Here is a 16119-nt window from a genome sequence, read left to right on the forward strand (position 1 = left end):
AGAACAGATCCCTGCAGAACACCTCTGGTTACCAAGCTCCAGGCTGAATACTTTCCACTGACTTCTATCCTCTGTCTTCTGTGGGCCAGCCAATTCTGTGTCCAGATAGCCAAATTTCCCAATATATCATGCCTCCTTACTTTCTGAATGAGCCTACCATGGGGAACCTGTTCAAACACCTTGCTAAAGTCCATATGCACCACATCCACTGCTCTACCTTCACCAATGTGTTTTGTCATATGCTCATAAGAATTCAGTGAGGCTTATGAAGCATGACCTGCCATTCACAAAGCCATGCTGACTATCAATAATCAAACTATGCTTTTCCAAATAATCATAAATCCTGTCTCTCAGAATCCTCTCCAATAATTTGCCCACCACCGACATACGACTGACTGGTCTGTAATTCCCAGGGTTATCCATATTCCCTTTTTTGAACAAGGAAATAACATTTGCCACCAGATACTACTCTGGTGGACAGTGAGGATGTAAATAACATGGCCAAAATTGCAGCAATCTCTTCCCTCACTTCCTGTAGTAACCTTGGGTACATCCCATCTGACCCAGTTTCCCTGATTGGCCCTACCTTCACTCTTGTCATCCTCTTGTTCCTCATATAAGTGTAGAACGCCTTGGGGTTTTCCTTAATACTACCCACCAAGGTTTTTCTTCATGCCCCCTTCTCGCTTTAAGTCCATTCTTCAATTCCTTCCTGGCTACCTTATAACCCTGTAGAGGCCTGTCTGATCCTTGCTTCCTCAATTTTAAGTAAGCTTCCTTCTTCCTCTTGACTAGATGTTCCACCACCTCTTGTCATCCAAGGTTCCTTCACCCTACCATCCCTTTCTTGCCTCAGTGGGACAAACTTTCAGCAGGTGCTCCCTTAACCATCTCCACGTTTCTGTCCTGCATTTCCCTGAGAATATCTGCTCCCAATTTATGCTCCACAGTTCCTGCCTAATGGCATTGTAATTCCCCCTCACCCAATCTGTTCCTTCCCCAAGCCATCTGTTCCTATCCCTTTCCATGACTATAGTAAAGGTCAGGGAGTTGTGATCACCATCACCTAAATGCTTTTCCACCGAGAGATCTGACACCTGACCTGCTTTGTTGCCAAGTCCCAAATCCAATATGGTCTCCCCTCTTGTCAGCCTATCTACATACTGAGTCAGGAATCCTTCCTGGACATACCTGACAAATCTGCTGCATCCAAACTACTTGTACTAAGGATGTTCGAATCAATATTAGGGAAGTTGAAGTCACCCATGATAACAATCCAAGATTTGCCTCCCAGTCTGCTCCTCCATGTCTCTTTTGCTAATGGGGGTGTCTGGAGAAAACTCCCAATAAAGTGACTGTTCCTTTCCTGTTTCTGACTTCCAATCATAATGACTCAGCAGACAAACCCTCCTTGGCAACCTCCCTTTTTGCAGCTGTTACACTTTTTCTGATTAGCAATGCCACTCCTTTACCTCTCTTACCTCTCTCCCTATTCCTTTTGAAACATCTAAACCCTGGAACATCCAACAATGATTCCTGTCCCTGTGATATCCAAGTCTCCATAATGGCCACAACGTCATTGTTCCAAGTACTGATCCATGTTCGAAGTTCATCATTCCTATTCCTGACACTTTTTGTGTTAAAATAGACACACTTCAACCCATCACATTGACTGCAACTGTCTATCCTTCCTCACAGACTCTCTGTACGCTGTATCTGCCTGTTCACCAGACATCCATCCCCTGATCCCTAGCTCTGGTTCCCATCCCCCTGCCAAACTAGTTTAAACCCTCTCAAAGAGCTCTAGCAAACCTCCCATCCAGGATACTGGTACCCCTCCAGCTCAGGTGCAAACCGTCCTCCTTGTACAGATTCCACCTTCCCCAGAAGGCATCCTAATGATCCACAGTGAGGCAACGTACCATCTGGAAGTCTTGTTTGCAAGCATAGACTCTTCTGTCTGTTAATCTAACCATTGAATTTCCTATCACTATCACTTTCCTATTCTCCCTCCTTCCTTTCTGAGCCACAGAACTAGGCTTCGTGCCAGAGACCTTGTCACTGTGGCCTTCTCTAGTAGGTCATTTTCCCTTCCCTCCAATAGTATCCAAAGTAGTGTACTTATTATTGAGGGGAGTGGCCACAGGGGATCACTGCACTGACTGCCTATTCCCTTTCCCTCTCCTGATGGTCACACAGCTATCTTTACCTTGTATCCTAGGTGTAACTACTTCCCTATAACTCCTCTCTATCACCACCTCAGTTTCCCTAATGATCTAAAGTTCTTCCAACTCCAGTTCCCTAACACGATCTATGAGGAGCTGAAGTTGGGTGCACTTCTTGCAGGTGAAGTCAGCAAGAACACTAATGATGACCCTTAACTCCCGTGTCCTGCAAGAGGAACATGCAACTGCCCAAGTCCCCATCCCTCTGCTCTAAATTGCCAAAAGAGATTAAAAATATCCTTACTTTACCAACCCTCCACACAGAGTCATTCATTGAATTCAGATAAAATTTTTGTGTCTTCAAGTGATTTTTTTTGAAAAAAAGAGATTAATGTCCTATTCAGATTCCACATTAAAAACCAACCGATTGTTTAATAAACTATTTAAACTGTCAATCAAACTATGAACTCCAAATACACTGCTGAAATAAGTGTAACTTTTGAATCAGATAACCAGACTTTTTTTTTCTAATCTATACCACAGTACCAGTTGTAACTTGTGCTTTTTGTGAAGTTTAAGGAACATGGCCTTTAAATGATTTCAGATGATAACAGGTACACAGGATTTAATTACTCTTCAAGAGCATTCACATCCACCCATCAATTTGTGACTCGCAAACTGTAGATTAAGACCCTTAGATCAGCCAAATCAAGTCTGTTTGAGCACAGCACTTGTTGAGTTTGGCTTGTCTTTTTGTGTGAATCATGGCCCACCTCCTCCCCTGCTGGTAAATAATGATCCTGTCACACTTTTGTAACTGGGTCCTACCTGCCATTTTAAAGGCAGTTGAATCTTCCAAACTCCTTAAGACTCTGACCTTTGTCTGTTACCATGGATTCGAGACTCTTTGATTCATTCTAATGGAGATTGCAAAGTTAGAGTTACTTTAATATGATTAGGTCCGTTGAAATATTTTGTTTTCCACACCCACCCCATTCACCCACACTGATCTTATTCAAATGAATACCTTCCATAAATAGTGAACCAAAACAAGTTGACATATTTTTAAAATGAAATAAAAGGCCTCCTTGTGGAGGGCAATGTTTCTTCCCAAAATTAATTTTAACTCTGTGCATGGCTGCCCCTTTTTCTAGTTGGAGTAATAAACTTACCTCCTATTTGTGAAGTATGCATTTGGAAAGGAAAGGACTGTTTGGGGATTGTCAGCATGGCTTTGTGTGGAAAAATGTGTCCCATTAAGTTGATTGAGTTTTTGAAGTGGTGACAAAGAAGATTGAAGGCAGAGCAGTAGATATTGTATATATGGATTTCAGCAAGGCGTTCAACAAGGTTCCATATCGTAGACTGATTAGCAAGGTTGGATCACATGGAATCCAGGGGGAGCTAGCAGTTGGATACAGAATTGGCTTGAAGTTAGCAGACAGAGGATGATGGAAGAGGGTTGTTTTTTGGACTGGAGACCTTTGACCAGCAGTGTGTTGCAGGAATTGGTGCTGGGTCTACTTCTTTTTTTTTTGTCCTTTTTTATATAAATGATTTGGATGTGAATATAGAGAGGTATGGTTAGTAAGTTTGCAGTTGACATCAAAATTGCTTGTGTAGTGGACAGTGAAGAAGATTAGATTAGATTAGACTACTTACAGTGTGGAAACAGGCCCTTTGGTCCAACAAGTCCACACCAACCCTCCGAAGAGCAACCCACCCAGACCCATTCCTCTTCATTTACCCCTTCACCTAACACTACGGACAATTTAGCATGGCCAATTCACCTAACCTGCACATTTTTGGACTGTGGGAGGAAACTGGAGCACCCGGAGGAAACCCACACAGACACTGGGAGAATGTGCAAACTCTACACAGACAGACAGTTTCCTGAGGTGGGAATTGAACCCGGGTCTCTGGCGCTGTGAGGCAACAGTGTTAACCACTGTGCCACCGTGCCGCCAAAGGTTATCTCAAAGTACAATAGGATTTTGATCAGATGGACAAATGAGCTGAGAAATAACACATGGAGTTTAATTTTGATAAATGAGAGATGCTGCATTTTGGGAAGGCAAACCAGGGCAAGACTTGTACAGTTAATGATAGAGCCCTTAAGAGTGTTGCTGAATGAAGAGATCGTGAGGTGCAGGTGCATAGTTCCTTGAAAATGGAGTCGCAGGTAGACATGGTGGTGAAGAAGGTGTTTCGCACGCTAGCCTTCATTGGTCAGTGCATTGAGTATAGGAGTCGTGGCTCATGTTGTGGCTATGCAGAACATCAGTGAGGCCACTTTTAGAATACTGTGTTCAATCCGATCTCCTTGCTAAAGGAACCTGTAAGGGTTCAAAAGATTTATAAGGATGTTGCTGAAATTGGAGGGGTTGAGTTATAGGGATTGGCTGAATAGGCTGGGGCATATTTCCCTGGAGTGTCAGAGACTGAGGGGTGACCTTGTAGAGGTTTATAAAGTATGGATAGGGTGTAATAGTCAAGGTCTTTTTTCCAGGGTAGGGGAGTCCAAAACTAGAGGGCATAGGTTTAAGGTGAGAGGGAAAAATTTAATAGGGAGCTGAGGGGAATTATTTTCACGCAGAGTGTGTATGGAACAAACTGCTAGAGGAGGTGGTGAAGGTAGGTACAATTCCAACATTTAAAAGCCGTCTAGAGGTGTATATGAATCGAAAAGGTTGAGAGGGATATGAGCCAACTGTTGACAAATGGAACCATATCAGTTTGGGATATCTGTTCAGTGTGGACAAGTTGGACTGAAGAGTCTGTTTCCATGCTGTGTAATTCTGAGTCTATATCAAAATTCAGAAATCAAGAAATATGTAAGATATATTATTGATCATGCAGGTGCTTAAAGTAAGCAACACAGTAATTCTGCATTGTCTGATATTAATTTTATCATTACATTATTTTCATCGGAGTTGACTGGGTGCTTTCAGCTTAATCTGGTTTATTTTTTTATCTTGAATGTATTTGTTTTTTTGTAGTTTTTGTATTTTTAATACAAGAATATGTTTATCTTAGACACACTTATTAAAAGAGATCAATACTTTATATTTGCTAGCTTATTTTCTCCCACATACCTTTTCAATGGGAAGCTAAATTCAGAATGGAAATCGCATACTGCAAGATCAACAAAATAGCCCTGATTGTTTCTTGTTGCTGTAGAGGGTGTGGAATGGAATGCAGTTTAGTTGTGTGATAAATAGACTGTCCTAGGTTAAAAATAGAAACTACATAAACCTTTTTGTACAAAAAAGCAAACTCTGAAAAGATGGCTCATAATCTGATCCAATAATATTTTTCCTCCTTCAGAACGATTTGATCACCACTGTCCCTGGGTAGGCAACTGCGTGGGAAAAAGGAACTACAGATTTTTTTACATGTTTATTTTGTCACTGTCATTTCTGACAGTCTTCATCTTCGCTTTCGTCATCACACATGTCATTCTCCGTAAGTACTGTTTTAGGTCAGAATATTTGCTGCAGAAACTTAGTGTAATCTTGTTCATAACCTCCATTCATGTTCTGAAATAAAGTCAGTTACACCATTTTATGATTCACTGAAAACTGACTGCAGTCTGGATCAACTTAGAATGATTTGTGCCGCTATTTACCTTAATATGCTTACGTTTTTCAGGTCAGAAGATCAGTAGTGTAAATATAAATGAAAAGCTATTCACTGAATCATAAGTTCAGCGATTCCAGTGAAGCAGCGCTGAAAACAAAAAAATGCTGGCCATCACAACAGGCCAGACAGCATCCATCTTGAGAAAACAGGCTAGCATTCTGATATGAGAGTGAGGGTGACAGAGAATGTAGCAAGCAAAACTAAAAGAAAGGGAAGAAATGGGTTCACAATTTGAAGGTGTTGAACTCAATATTGAGCCCAGAAGATTATAAACTGCCTAGTTTGAAGATGAAAAGTTGCTCCTCCAGTTTGCACTGTGATTTGCAAGACCATTGCAGCATGCCGAGGATAGATACGTGAGCATGCGATCAAGACCGGCTACGGGAAGGTCTGGGTCAAGCCTGCGAATAGACCAGAGGTGTCTGGCAAAGTGGTCACCCAGTCTAGGTTTAATGTCCCCAACGTAGAGTAGGCCAATTAGGTGCAGCGAATACAATACACAAGATTGGAAGAGGTACAGGTGAAATGCTACTTCACTGGAAAAATTGTTTAGGCTCTTGGATGGTGAGCAGGGAGGAGGTTACATGGGAAGGTGCTGTGGGAAGGGGGTTAGGTGTTGGTTGTTGAGAAATAGACCTGGAGGGGACAATCCCAGCGAAATGCAGACGGGGAGGTGAGGGGAAGATGTGATTGGTGGTGGCATACTGTTAGAGTTGTCTGAAATGGCAGAGAGCGATTCTTTGAATGTGGAGAATGGTGGGTTGAAAAGTGAGAACAAGGGGGTCCTGGTCACACTGTTGTGAGCGATGGGAAGGGGAAAGGTTGGACAGCTGGTGTTAGGTCAGATGCAATCGAGGGCCCTGTCAATCTCAATGAGCAGGAAACCACCATTATGGAAGAAGGGAGCCGCTGTTTTATCTGAACAGATACGACATAGGTGAAGGAACTGGGAGAATGGGATGGAATCTTTGCAGAACATGGGGTGGGAAGAGCTGTAGTCAGTGGTTTTGTAGTGGATGGCAGTGGAAAGTTTATTTCCCAAAATGGAGACTGAGAGATCAATGAAAGGAAGGGGAGTGTTGGAAATGGATGATAAAGTTATGGAGGGGTGCAAATTGGAGGCCAAATTATCAAATTTTTCAAGGTCCAGGTGAGAACATGAACTGGCACCAAAACAGTCATCGATGTACCGAAGAAAAGAGTTGTTGGAGGGAGCCAGTGTAGGACTGGAACAAGAATTCGCCTTTGATTCATCTTATTTCTGTCATGTCAAAGGAGTGGCTATGGGCACCAGCTTGAGCCCCAGTTATGCCTACCTTTTTATGGGGTAACTGGAATAATTCTTGTTCCAGTTACCCCATAAAAAGGTAGGCATAACTGGGGCCCAAGCTGGTGCCCATAGCCACTCCTTTGACATGGCAGAAATAAGATGAATCAAAGGCAAATTCGTTCAATATGAGAACAAGTACAGCCAGGCAGTGGAAGAATGGTGATTTTTCAGGCTTCTGGTTGAGGAAGCAGCTAAGAGCGCTCAGACCATCCTGGTGGGAAATAGAGGCGTAGAGGGATTGGGCATTCATGGTGAACAAGAGGCAGTTAGAGCAAGGGAACTGGAAATTGGCAATATGGCAGAGGGCATCAGAGGGATTGCAGATGTAAGTGGGTAGGGTCTGGACAAGATGGAGAGAGGATGGAGTCAAGATAGGAACAAATGAGCTTGATGGGGCTGGAACAAGCTTATGCAATAGGCCTACTGGTGGAATCTGGTTTGTAGACTTTGGGGAGGATGTAGGAAAGGGCCATGCAGGTTGGGAGACTAAGGTTGGAGGCAGTGGAGGGAGGGTCTCCGGAGGTGATGAGGTTGGTGACAGTCCTGGCAACAATGGCTTGATGTTTGGATGTGGATTCATGGTACTGGGGAAGGGTGGGCATTGAGCCTGTGCAAGGTAAAGATCATAGAACATAGAACATAGAAAAATACAGCGCAGTACAGGCCCTTTGGCCCTCGATGTTGCGCCGATCCAAGCCCACCTAATCTACACTAGCCCACTATCCTCCATATGCCTATCCAATGCCCGTTTAAATGCCCATAAAGAGCGAGAGTCCACCACTGCTACTGGCAGGGCATTCCATGAACTTACGACTCGCTGAATAAAGAATCTACCCCTAACATCTGTCCTATACCTACCACCCCTTAATTTAAAGCTATGCCCCCTCGTAATAGCTGACTCCATACATGGAAAAAGGTTCTCATGGTCAACCCTATCTAAACCCCTAATCATCTTGTACACCTCTATCAAGTCACCCCTAAACTTTCTTTTCTCCAATGAAAACAGCCCCAAGTGCCTCAGCCTTTACTCATACGATCTTCCTACCATACCAGGCAACATCCTGGTAAACCTCCTCTGCACCTGTTCCAGTGCCTCCACATCCTTCCTATAGTATGGCGACCAAAACTGCACACAGTACTCCAGATGCGGCCGCACCAGAGTCTTATACAACTGCAACCTGACCTCAGGACTCCGGAATTCAATTCCTGTACCAATAAAAGCCAGTACACCGTATGCCTTCTTCACAGCACTATTTACCTGGGTGGCAACTTTCAAAGATCTGTGTACATGGACACCAAAATCTCTCTGCTCATCCACACTACCAAGTATCCGACCATTAGCCCAGTACCCCATCTTACTCTTACTAAAGTGAATCACTTCACACTTACCTACATTGAACTCCATTTGCCACCTTTCTGCCCAGCTCTGCAGCTTATCTATATCCCGCTGTAACCTGCCACATCCTTCCTCACTGTCAACTACTCCACCGACTTTCTTATCATCCGCAAACTTGCTCACCCAACCTTCTAGCCCCTCCTACAGATCATTTATAAAAATGACAAACAGCAATAGTCCCAAAACAGATCCTTGCGGAACACCGCTAGTAACTGCACTCCAAGATGAACCTTTACCATCAACTACTACCCTCTGTCGTCTTCCAGCCAGCCAGTTCCTAGTCCAAACCTCCAACTCACCCTCAATGCCATACCTCCGTATTTTTTGCAGTAGCTTACCATGGGGAACCTTATTAAACGCCTTACTAAAATCCAAATACACCACATCTACCACTTTACCCTCGTCCACGTCCTTAGTCACCTTCTCAAAGAATTCAATAAGGTTTGTGAGGCACGACCTGCCTTTCACAAAATCATGCTGACTATCCTTGATCACATTATTCCTATCCAGATGTTCATAAATCCTATCCCTTACAATTCTCTCTAAGACTTTGCCCACAACAGAAGTGAGACTCACTGGCCTATAGTTACTAGGGTTATCCCTACTCCCCTTCTTGAACAAAGGAACCACATTTGCTGAAAATGTGTTGCTGGAAAAGCGCAGCATGTCAGGCAGCATCCAAGGAACAGGAGAATCGACGTTTCAGGCATCAGCCCTTCTTCAGGAATGAGGAAAGTGTGTCCAGCAGGCTAAGATAAAAGGTAGGGAGGAGGGACTTGGGGAAGGGGCGTTAGGAATGCGATAGGTGGAGGGAGGTCAAGGTGAGGGTGATAGGCCGTAGTGGGGTGGGGGCGGAGAGGTCAGGAAGAAGATTGCAGGTTAGGAAGGCGGTGCTGAGTTCGAGGGATTTGACTGAGACAAGGTGGGGGGAGGGGAAATGAGGAAACTGGAGAAATCTGCATTCATCCCTTGTGGTTGGAGGGTTCCCAGGCGGAAGATGAGGCGCTCTTCCTCCAACCGTCGTGTTGCCATGGTCTGGCGATGGAGGAGTCCAAGGACCTGCATGTCCTTGGTGGAGTGGGAGGGGGAGTTGAAGTGTTGGGCTACGGGGTGGTTGGGTTGGTTGGTCCGGGTGTCCCAGAGGTGTTGTCTGAAACGTTCCGCAAGTAGGCAGCCTGTCTCCCCAATGTAGAGGAGGCCACATCGGGTGCAGCGGATGCAATAGATGATGTGTGTGGAGGTGCAGGTGAATTTGTGGCGGATATGGAAGTGTCCCTTGGGGCCTTGGAGGGAGGTAAGGGAGCAAGTTTTGCATTTCTTGCGGTTGCAGGGGAAGGTGCCGGGAGTGGAGGTTGGGTTGGTGGGGGGTGTGGACCTGACAAGGGAGTCACGGAGGGAGTGGTCTTTTCGGAACGCTGATAGGGGAGGGGAGGGAAATATGTCCCTTGTGGTGTGGTCCGTTTGGAGGTGGTGGAAATGACGGCGGATGATACGTTGGACATGGAGGTTGGTGGGGTGGTAGGTGAGGACCAGTGGGGTTCTGTCCTGGTGGCGGTTGGAGGGGCGGGGCTCAAGGGACCTTTGCTATCCTCCAGTCTTCTGGCACTATTCCTGTAGACAACAAGGACATAAAAATCAAGGCCAATGGCTCTGCAATCTCCTCCCTTGCTTCCCAGAGAATCCTAGAATAAATGCCATCAGGCCCAGGGGACTTACCTATTTTCACCCTTTCCAGAATTTCCCACACCTCCTCACTACATACCTCAAAGCCATCCATGCTAATTAATTGTGACTCAATATTCACATCGACAACAATGTCCTGTTCCTGAGTGAATACTGACGAAAAGTATTCATTCAGTGTCTCCCCAATCTCTTCAGCCTCCACACGCAACTTCCCACTACTATCCTTGACTGGACCTATTCCTACCCTAGTCATTCTTTTATTCCTGACATACCTATAGAAAGCCTTTGGGTTTTCCCTAATCCTACCAACTAAGGACTTTTCATGTCCCCTCCTTACTGCTCTTAGCTCTCTCTTCAGATCCTTCCTGGCTACCTTAACTCTCAATTGCCCCAATTGAACCTTCACACCTCATCTTTCCATACGCCGCCCTCTTCCCTTTAACAAGGGATTCCAATTCCTTATTAAACCACGGCTCCCTCACATGGCCCTTTCCTCCCTGCCTGACAGGTACATACTTATCAATGACACTCAATAGTTGCTCCTTGAACAAGCTCCACATATCGATTGTGCCCTTCCCTTGAAGCCTACTTTTCCAAGCCACGCATCCTAAGTCATGCCTCACTGCATCATAATTTCCCTGCCCCCAGCTATAACTCTTGCCCTGCAGTGCACACTTATCCCTCTCCATCACTAGAGTAAAAGTCACCGAATTGTGGTCACTGTCCCCAAAGTGCTCACCTACCTCCAATTCTAACACCTGGCCTGGTTAGTTACCCAGAACCAAATCCAGTATGGCCTCACCTCTTGTTGGCCTGTCTACATAAGTGCGCCAGATGACAGTGGCTCCACCTTTGTTGACAGGTTTAATAATGAAGTTAGGCTTGGACCTGAGAGAGCAATGTGTGGCTATTTCAGAAGGGGGCAGGTTAAAGTGGGTGAGAGCAGCAGTGAAATTGATGTCATGCCAGTAGTTTTCAATGAAGAGATCGAGTATAGGTAAGAGAGCAGAGGAACGGGTCCAAGTGGAGGGTGAATACTGGAGGTGGGTGATGAGATCAGTGGAACTGGGCAGGGGGTAATCCTTCCCAAAGAAGTGAACAAGGAGACTAAGGCAGTGGAAAAACAATTTGACATCCCAGTAACCCCAAAATTTATTAAAGTGGAGGTGTCGGTGTATAAAGCTGGGGACAATAGGTTCAGCCTCAGATGGGAAGGTCAGGAGGCATTGTGAAAACACGACAAGGGCTGGGGTTTGGGGGAGTGACTTCTGAGGAACAGAAAGGAATGGCATCTGAGAGCTGGGAAGAGGTGGGTGCTAAGGGACCATAAGAGATCAGCTCCGAGTGACTGGAGGGGATGGGGTCGGAGAGGCGTGAAGAAGGCAGTGCAGGGTGAGTGTTGTAGTCCATAAGTTGCTGGAGCTTGCATGCCTTGATGCCTGAAACAAAGAGAAAAAGTCTTTTGTTGAGATGACTGATGATGTGAAGGATGAAATGAACTGGGGAATGGCGCATAGCATTGCTCATGGATCACAGGATGCAGGTGGAGCAGCAGTCTGAGGAATATTGTATATCATAGAGATTAATCCTGATGGTTTCAAAACACAAAGGGTGAAACTTCAGTTGAAATCCATGTAGAGTAAGTCTGAGTCATTGGCAGTTGCTGAAAAAGGGAACATGACTGTGAAAGTGATTTTTGGCAAACACCTTGGACTTCTACCTGCCCACGGTCTCTTCATTGAAACCTGCCAGCACGTCATCAGCTATCTCAATTTCACTGCTGCTCTCACTCACTCTAACCTGTCCCCTTCTGAAATTGCTTTGTTCTCTTGGGTCCAACCCTAACTTTGTTATCAAACCTGCTGGAAAAGGTAGTGCCATTGTAGTCTGACACACTGATCTTTACCTTGCTGAGGCTCAATGTCATTTCTCGAACACTTCTTCCTATTTTCCCCTGGACCTGAACAATCGCCATACGCCTCCATTTTCCTCTGTTTGGCTGAACTTGTTCTCTCACTGAACAATTTCTCCTTTTAATTCATCTGACTTCTGCCATTTCAAAGGAGTGGCTATGGGCACCAGTTATGTATGTCTCTTTATAGTGTATGTGGATCAATTCTTGTTCCAGTCCTACCCTGGCCCCTTCTGACATTTGTTTTCAGTACATTGACAACCAAATTGGTGCCACTTCATGCTCCAAACTGAACCTTGAAAAGTTTGTTACTTTTGTCTCCAATTTCCACCCCACTATAACTTTCACATCGTCCATTTCCAACACTTCCCTTCCTTTCGTTGATGTCTCCATCTCCAAATTATTCGGGGAATAAACTGTCCACTGCCATCCACTGACTTACTTAGCTATTTTCCCACCCCAGTCCTTCAAGGATTCCATCCCATTCTCCCAGTTCTTTCGCTATATGATATCTGTCCCGATAATGCCACTTTCCAAACCAGCGTTGCTTACATGGTTTCCTTCTTCCATAATGGTGGCTTCCTGCCCACTGTGGTTGACAGGGCCCTCAACTGCATCCAACCTATCACCCAAGCTTCTGCCCTTGCCCCTTTCCATTGCTTGCGACAGCGTGATCGGGTCCCCCTTGTTCTCACTTTTCACCTCACCAGCCTCCATGCTCAAAGGATCATTCTCTGCCATTACAGACAACTCCAGCAGAACACCACCACCAAACATATCTTCCCCTCAATCCCCTGCATTTCGTAGGGTTCATTCCCTTTAGGACACTCCAGTTCATTCCTTAACCACCAACACCACCTTCCCTTCTCATGGTACCTTCCTGTGTAACTGCGGAAGGCGTGTCACCTGTCCCTTCACCTCCTCCCTGCTCACTATCCAAGAGCCTAAACAGTCTTTTCCGATGAAGCAGCATTTCACCTGTACCACCTCCAATCTTGTGTATTGTATTCACTGCACCCAACGTAGCCTATTCTACACTGGGGAAATTAACCCAGACTGGGTGACCACTTTGCAGGTCACCTCTAGTTCGTTCGCAGGCAAGACCCCAACCTTGCCATAGCCAGTCATTTTAACGCAGCGTCTTGCTCTCATGTCCACTTGTCTGTCCTTGGCATGCTGCAATGCTCTAGCCAATCACAGCGAAAACATGAGGAGCAACATCTCCTCTTCAAATTAGTCACTTTACAACTTTCTGGGTTCAATATTGAGTTCAACACCTTCAAATTGTGGACTCATTCCTTCCTTTTCATTTAGCTTTGCATGTTACGTTCTCTGTCACCATGTCGCTTCTCCCCTCCCTGGACTCCAGTGGCACTATCTGTTCTTTCCAGTCTGGCGGTTAGACACACCAGTGTTCTGCTCTTCTCACATTCCGATCATCTAATCTGAACTATCAACTATTTCAAATTTCTTCTGCAGCACTTCAACCTCCCTTGACTATTGTATAAATGCTGCCTCCTCTACACTTCAGTTTAGCTCACCCCATGAAAAGTCATCCCGACTCAAAACTTTAGCTTGTTTTTCTCCTTGGATGCTGCCTGACCAGCTGTGATCTCCAGCATTTTATGTTTTCAGTTCACATTCCAGCATCTGCAGTAATTTGCTCTTCCAATGAAGCGGCAGTTCATGTTGAAACATTATCAATCAAAATTAATGCTACCTTTTTTCCTAAGATCTAATAGCATATTAATAATTTATATTGAAGAAAATAAAACAAATTCTATTCGGGGTCTAAATTAACATGAATGCAAGAGAACTTAATGCTTGTTCTCATCTGATAAAAATCACACAACACCAAGTTATAGTCCAACAGGTTTATTTAAAAGCACTGGCTTTCGAGGCGCTGCCTCATCGTTAGGTAGCTGTGGAAAGCTAGTGCTTTCAAATAAACATGTTGGACTACAACTTGGTGTTGTATGATTTCTAACTTTGTCCACCCCATTCCTGAAACGTCGATTCTCCTGCTCCTTGGATGCTGCCTGACCTGCTGCACTTTTCCAGCAACACATTTTCAGCTCTGATCTCCAGCATCTGCAATCCTCACTTTCTCCCACCCCATCCAACACTGGCGCCTCCAAATCATCTGATAAAATTACGCTTAGCTCTTTGAAATAGGATCTTTGAACTATATCTGATTGTAACTGAGTGACTGCATATTTTATGAATTTGTATGTAAATGTTGCATCTCTTCATCCAAAAGAGTGGCTGTTTTATTTCTTACATCAGCCATCCTAGGGCCTCTTTTATGATTTAGGAAAATTGATTGTACAATTTTGTGCTGTGGCACATAGTGTTCAAACTGAAGTAAAACAACCAAAATTCAATTCATAAAGTGACAGTTCACATCACCTGTTGAAGGAGCATCGCTCCAAAAGCTAGTGTGCTTCCAATTAAACCTGTTAGACTATAACCTGGTGATGTGTGATTTTTTAACTTGGTACCAGTCAGGGTATCCAAGAGGAAATTTGATTCGTTAGCTAAAAAGGAAGGACATTATTACAGGACTATGGAGATAAAGAATAGTGGTGATAGGTACATTGAGAACCAACACAGACATAATGGGTCAAATTGCCGCCTCCTGTGTTGTAATAATTCTATGATCTCCTTTACATGCAAAATTACTGTCATTTTGCCTCATAATAATAATGGATTTTCATTTTTTCTGATCTGCCTGAAAACTTGCGCAGTATTCACTTTTCCCTATTTAGTCTTTCAGGAAATGTTATTTGGTTAAATTGCTGCTTCAATTACTTGGATAAAAATTTCAATGTCAGTTTTAACATTCACTACCCCTTGTTTCTATTGCAATGGCATGGCAGCATTTTTTATTACTGAACCTAGTTATTCTTTGCTTCTAAATGTGTTAAGTTTTAACTATAGTTCTCGAGCTTGAGTCTGCAAACTGGAGAAGAGGACTGAGAAGTACTCTAAATAAGGACTGAATCCTTAGCCTTGTTACCTGGCTTTGAACACTCAGGAACCTTCAATTTATTTGTTTTTGCATTTCATATTTGCTTATTTGACATATTCAGAAGGTGTTTTTTTCAATGCTGCATTTGTGAGCAGATCGTGTACTATAAAGCTAAAGTTGGTTTATGTTAGAAACTTGAAGTATGTGCACATTCGAAGGAGCATTGATTTAAACAATGTTTTTACAGAGACAACAGATTGGATGTAGCTTGTCTGAAAGAACATTTGCAGCATAGAATAGAATATGGGATAGAACATGTGAGCTTGTTAGTCATATTTATTCATTTTACTGTAATATTTATGCTTTGACAAGATTATCATAAACCCATTGCTGTGAGCTGAACTTTAAGCAAGTGAACTTTAATTGTGTTTTAATCTAACATATACTTAAACAATTTTATTTAGGATCTCAGAAGACAGGATTTCTAAATGCACTAAAAGACAGCCCGGCAAGATATCCTTTCCTGTCACATTCAAACAGATCATGAGGAGATCTTTGAACTACTTTGAGCGTGTTGTGATGTGCTGTGCCAAGCTCATTTATACAATGAGATATTGCTTAATTGATCATTGGATGCTTCTTTCTTTATTTGCTGAATATTTTCAATTCTGATTACATTAAACACTGAGTAACATGTAATGCTAGATGCATGCAATTAAAAATTTTCTTAAGTGATGTTTATTTAAAATTTGAGATTTCCAATGTGCATAAATGTATCCATATTATTCTAAAATCGAAGGCATCTTGCAGTGTGCTCTGTTGGCTTCTTTCCTTCAGCGCAAAATACTTTTGTGCTATCATTTGCCGGAACTGCATTTGGCACTGGCATAATGAGGCAGTGAAGTAGCTGAGATCTTGCTTAACCAATGAGACTTGAGGATTGTGAAGGGAACCGGTGAATGATTAGGTTAGATTCCCTGCAGTATGGAAACAGGCCCTTCGGCCCAATAAGTCCACACT

At 43.8% G+C, this 16119-nt stretch overlaps 1 protein-coding gene across 2 annotated transcripts in view; it reads left to right on the forward strand.

Annotated features, from left to right (window-relative positions):
* Positions 1 to 16119, forward strand: part of zdhhc14 (zDHHC palmitoyltransferase 14) — a 203085-nt gene that overhangs the window by 140854 nt on the left and 46112 nt on the right. For both annotated transcript variants that reach the window (XM_072581069.1, XM_072581070.1), the window contains exons 4-5: positions 5493 to 5630; positions 15564 to 15612. In XM_072581069.1, the coding sequence (XP_072437170.1) occupies positions 5493 to 5630; positions 15564 to 15612 (187 nt within the window). The remainder of the gene's footprint in view (positions 1 to 5492; positions 5631 to 15563; positions 15613 to 16119) is intronic.

This window comes from Chiloscyllium punctatum, chromosome 11, assembly GCF_047496795.1.
Source record: "Chiloscyllium punctatum isolate Juve2018m chromosome 11, sChiPun1.3, whole genome shotgun sequence".
Lineage (NCBI taxonomy): Eukaryota > Metazoa > Chordata > Chondrichthyes > Orectolobiformes > Hemiscylliidae > Chiloscyllium > Chiloscyllium punctatum.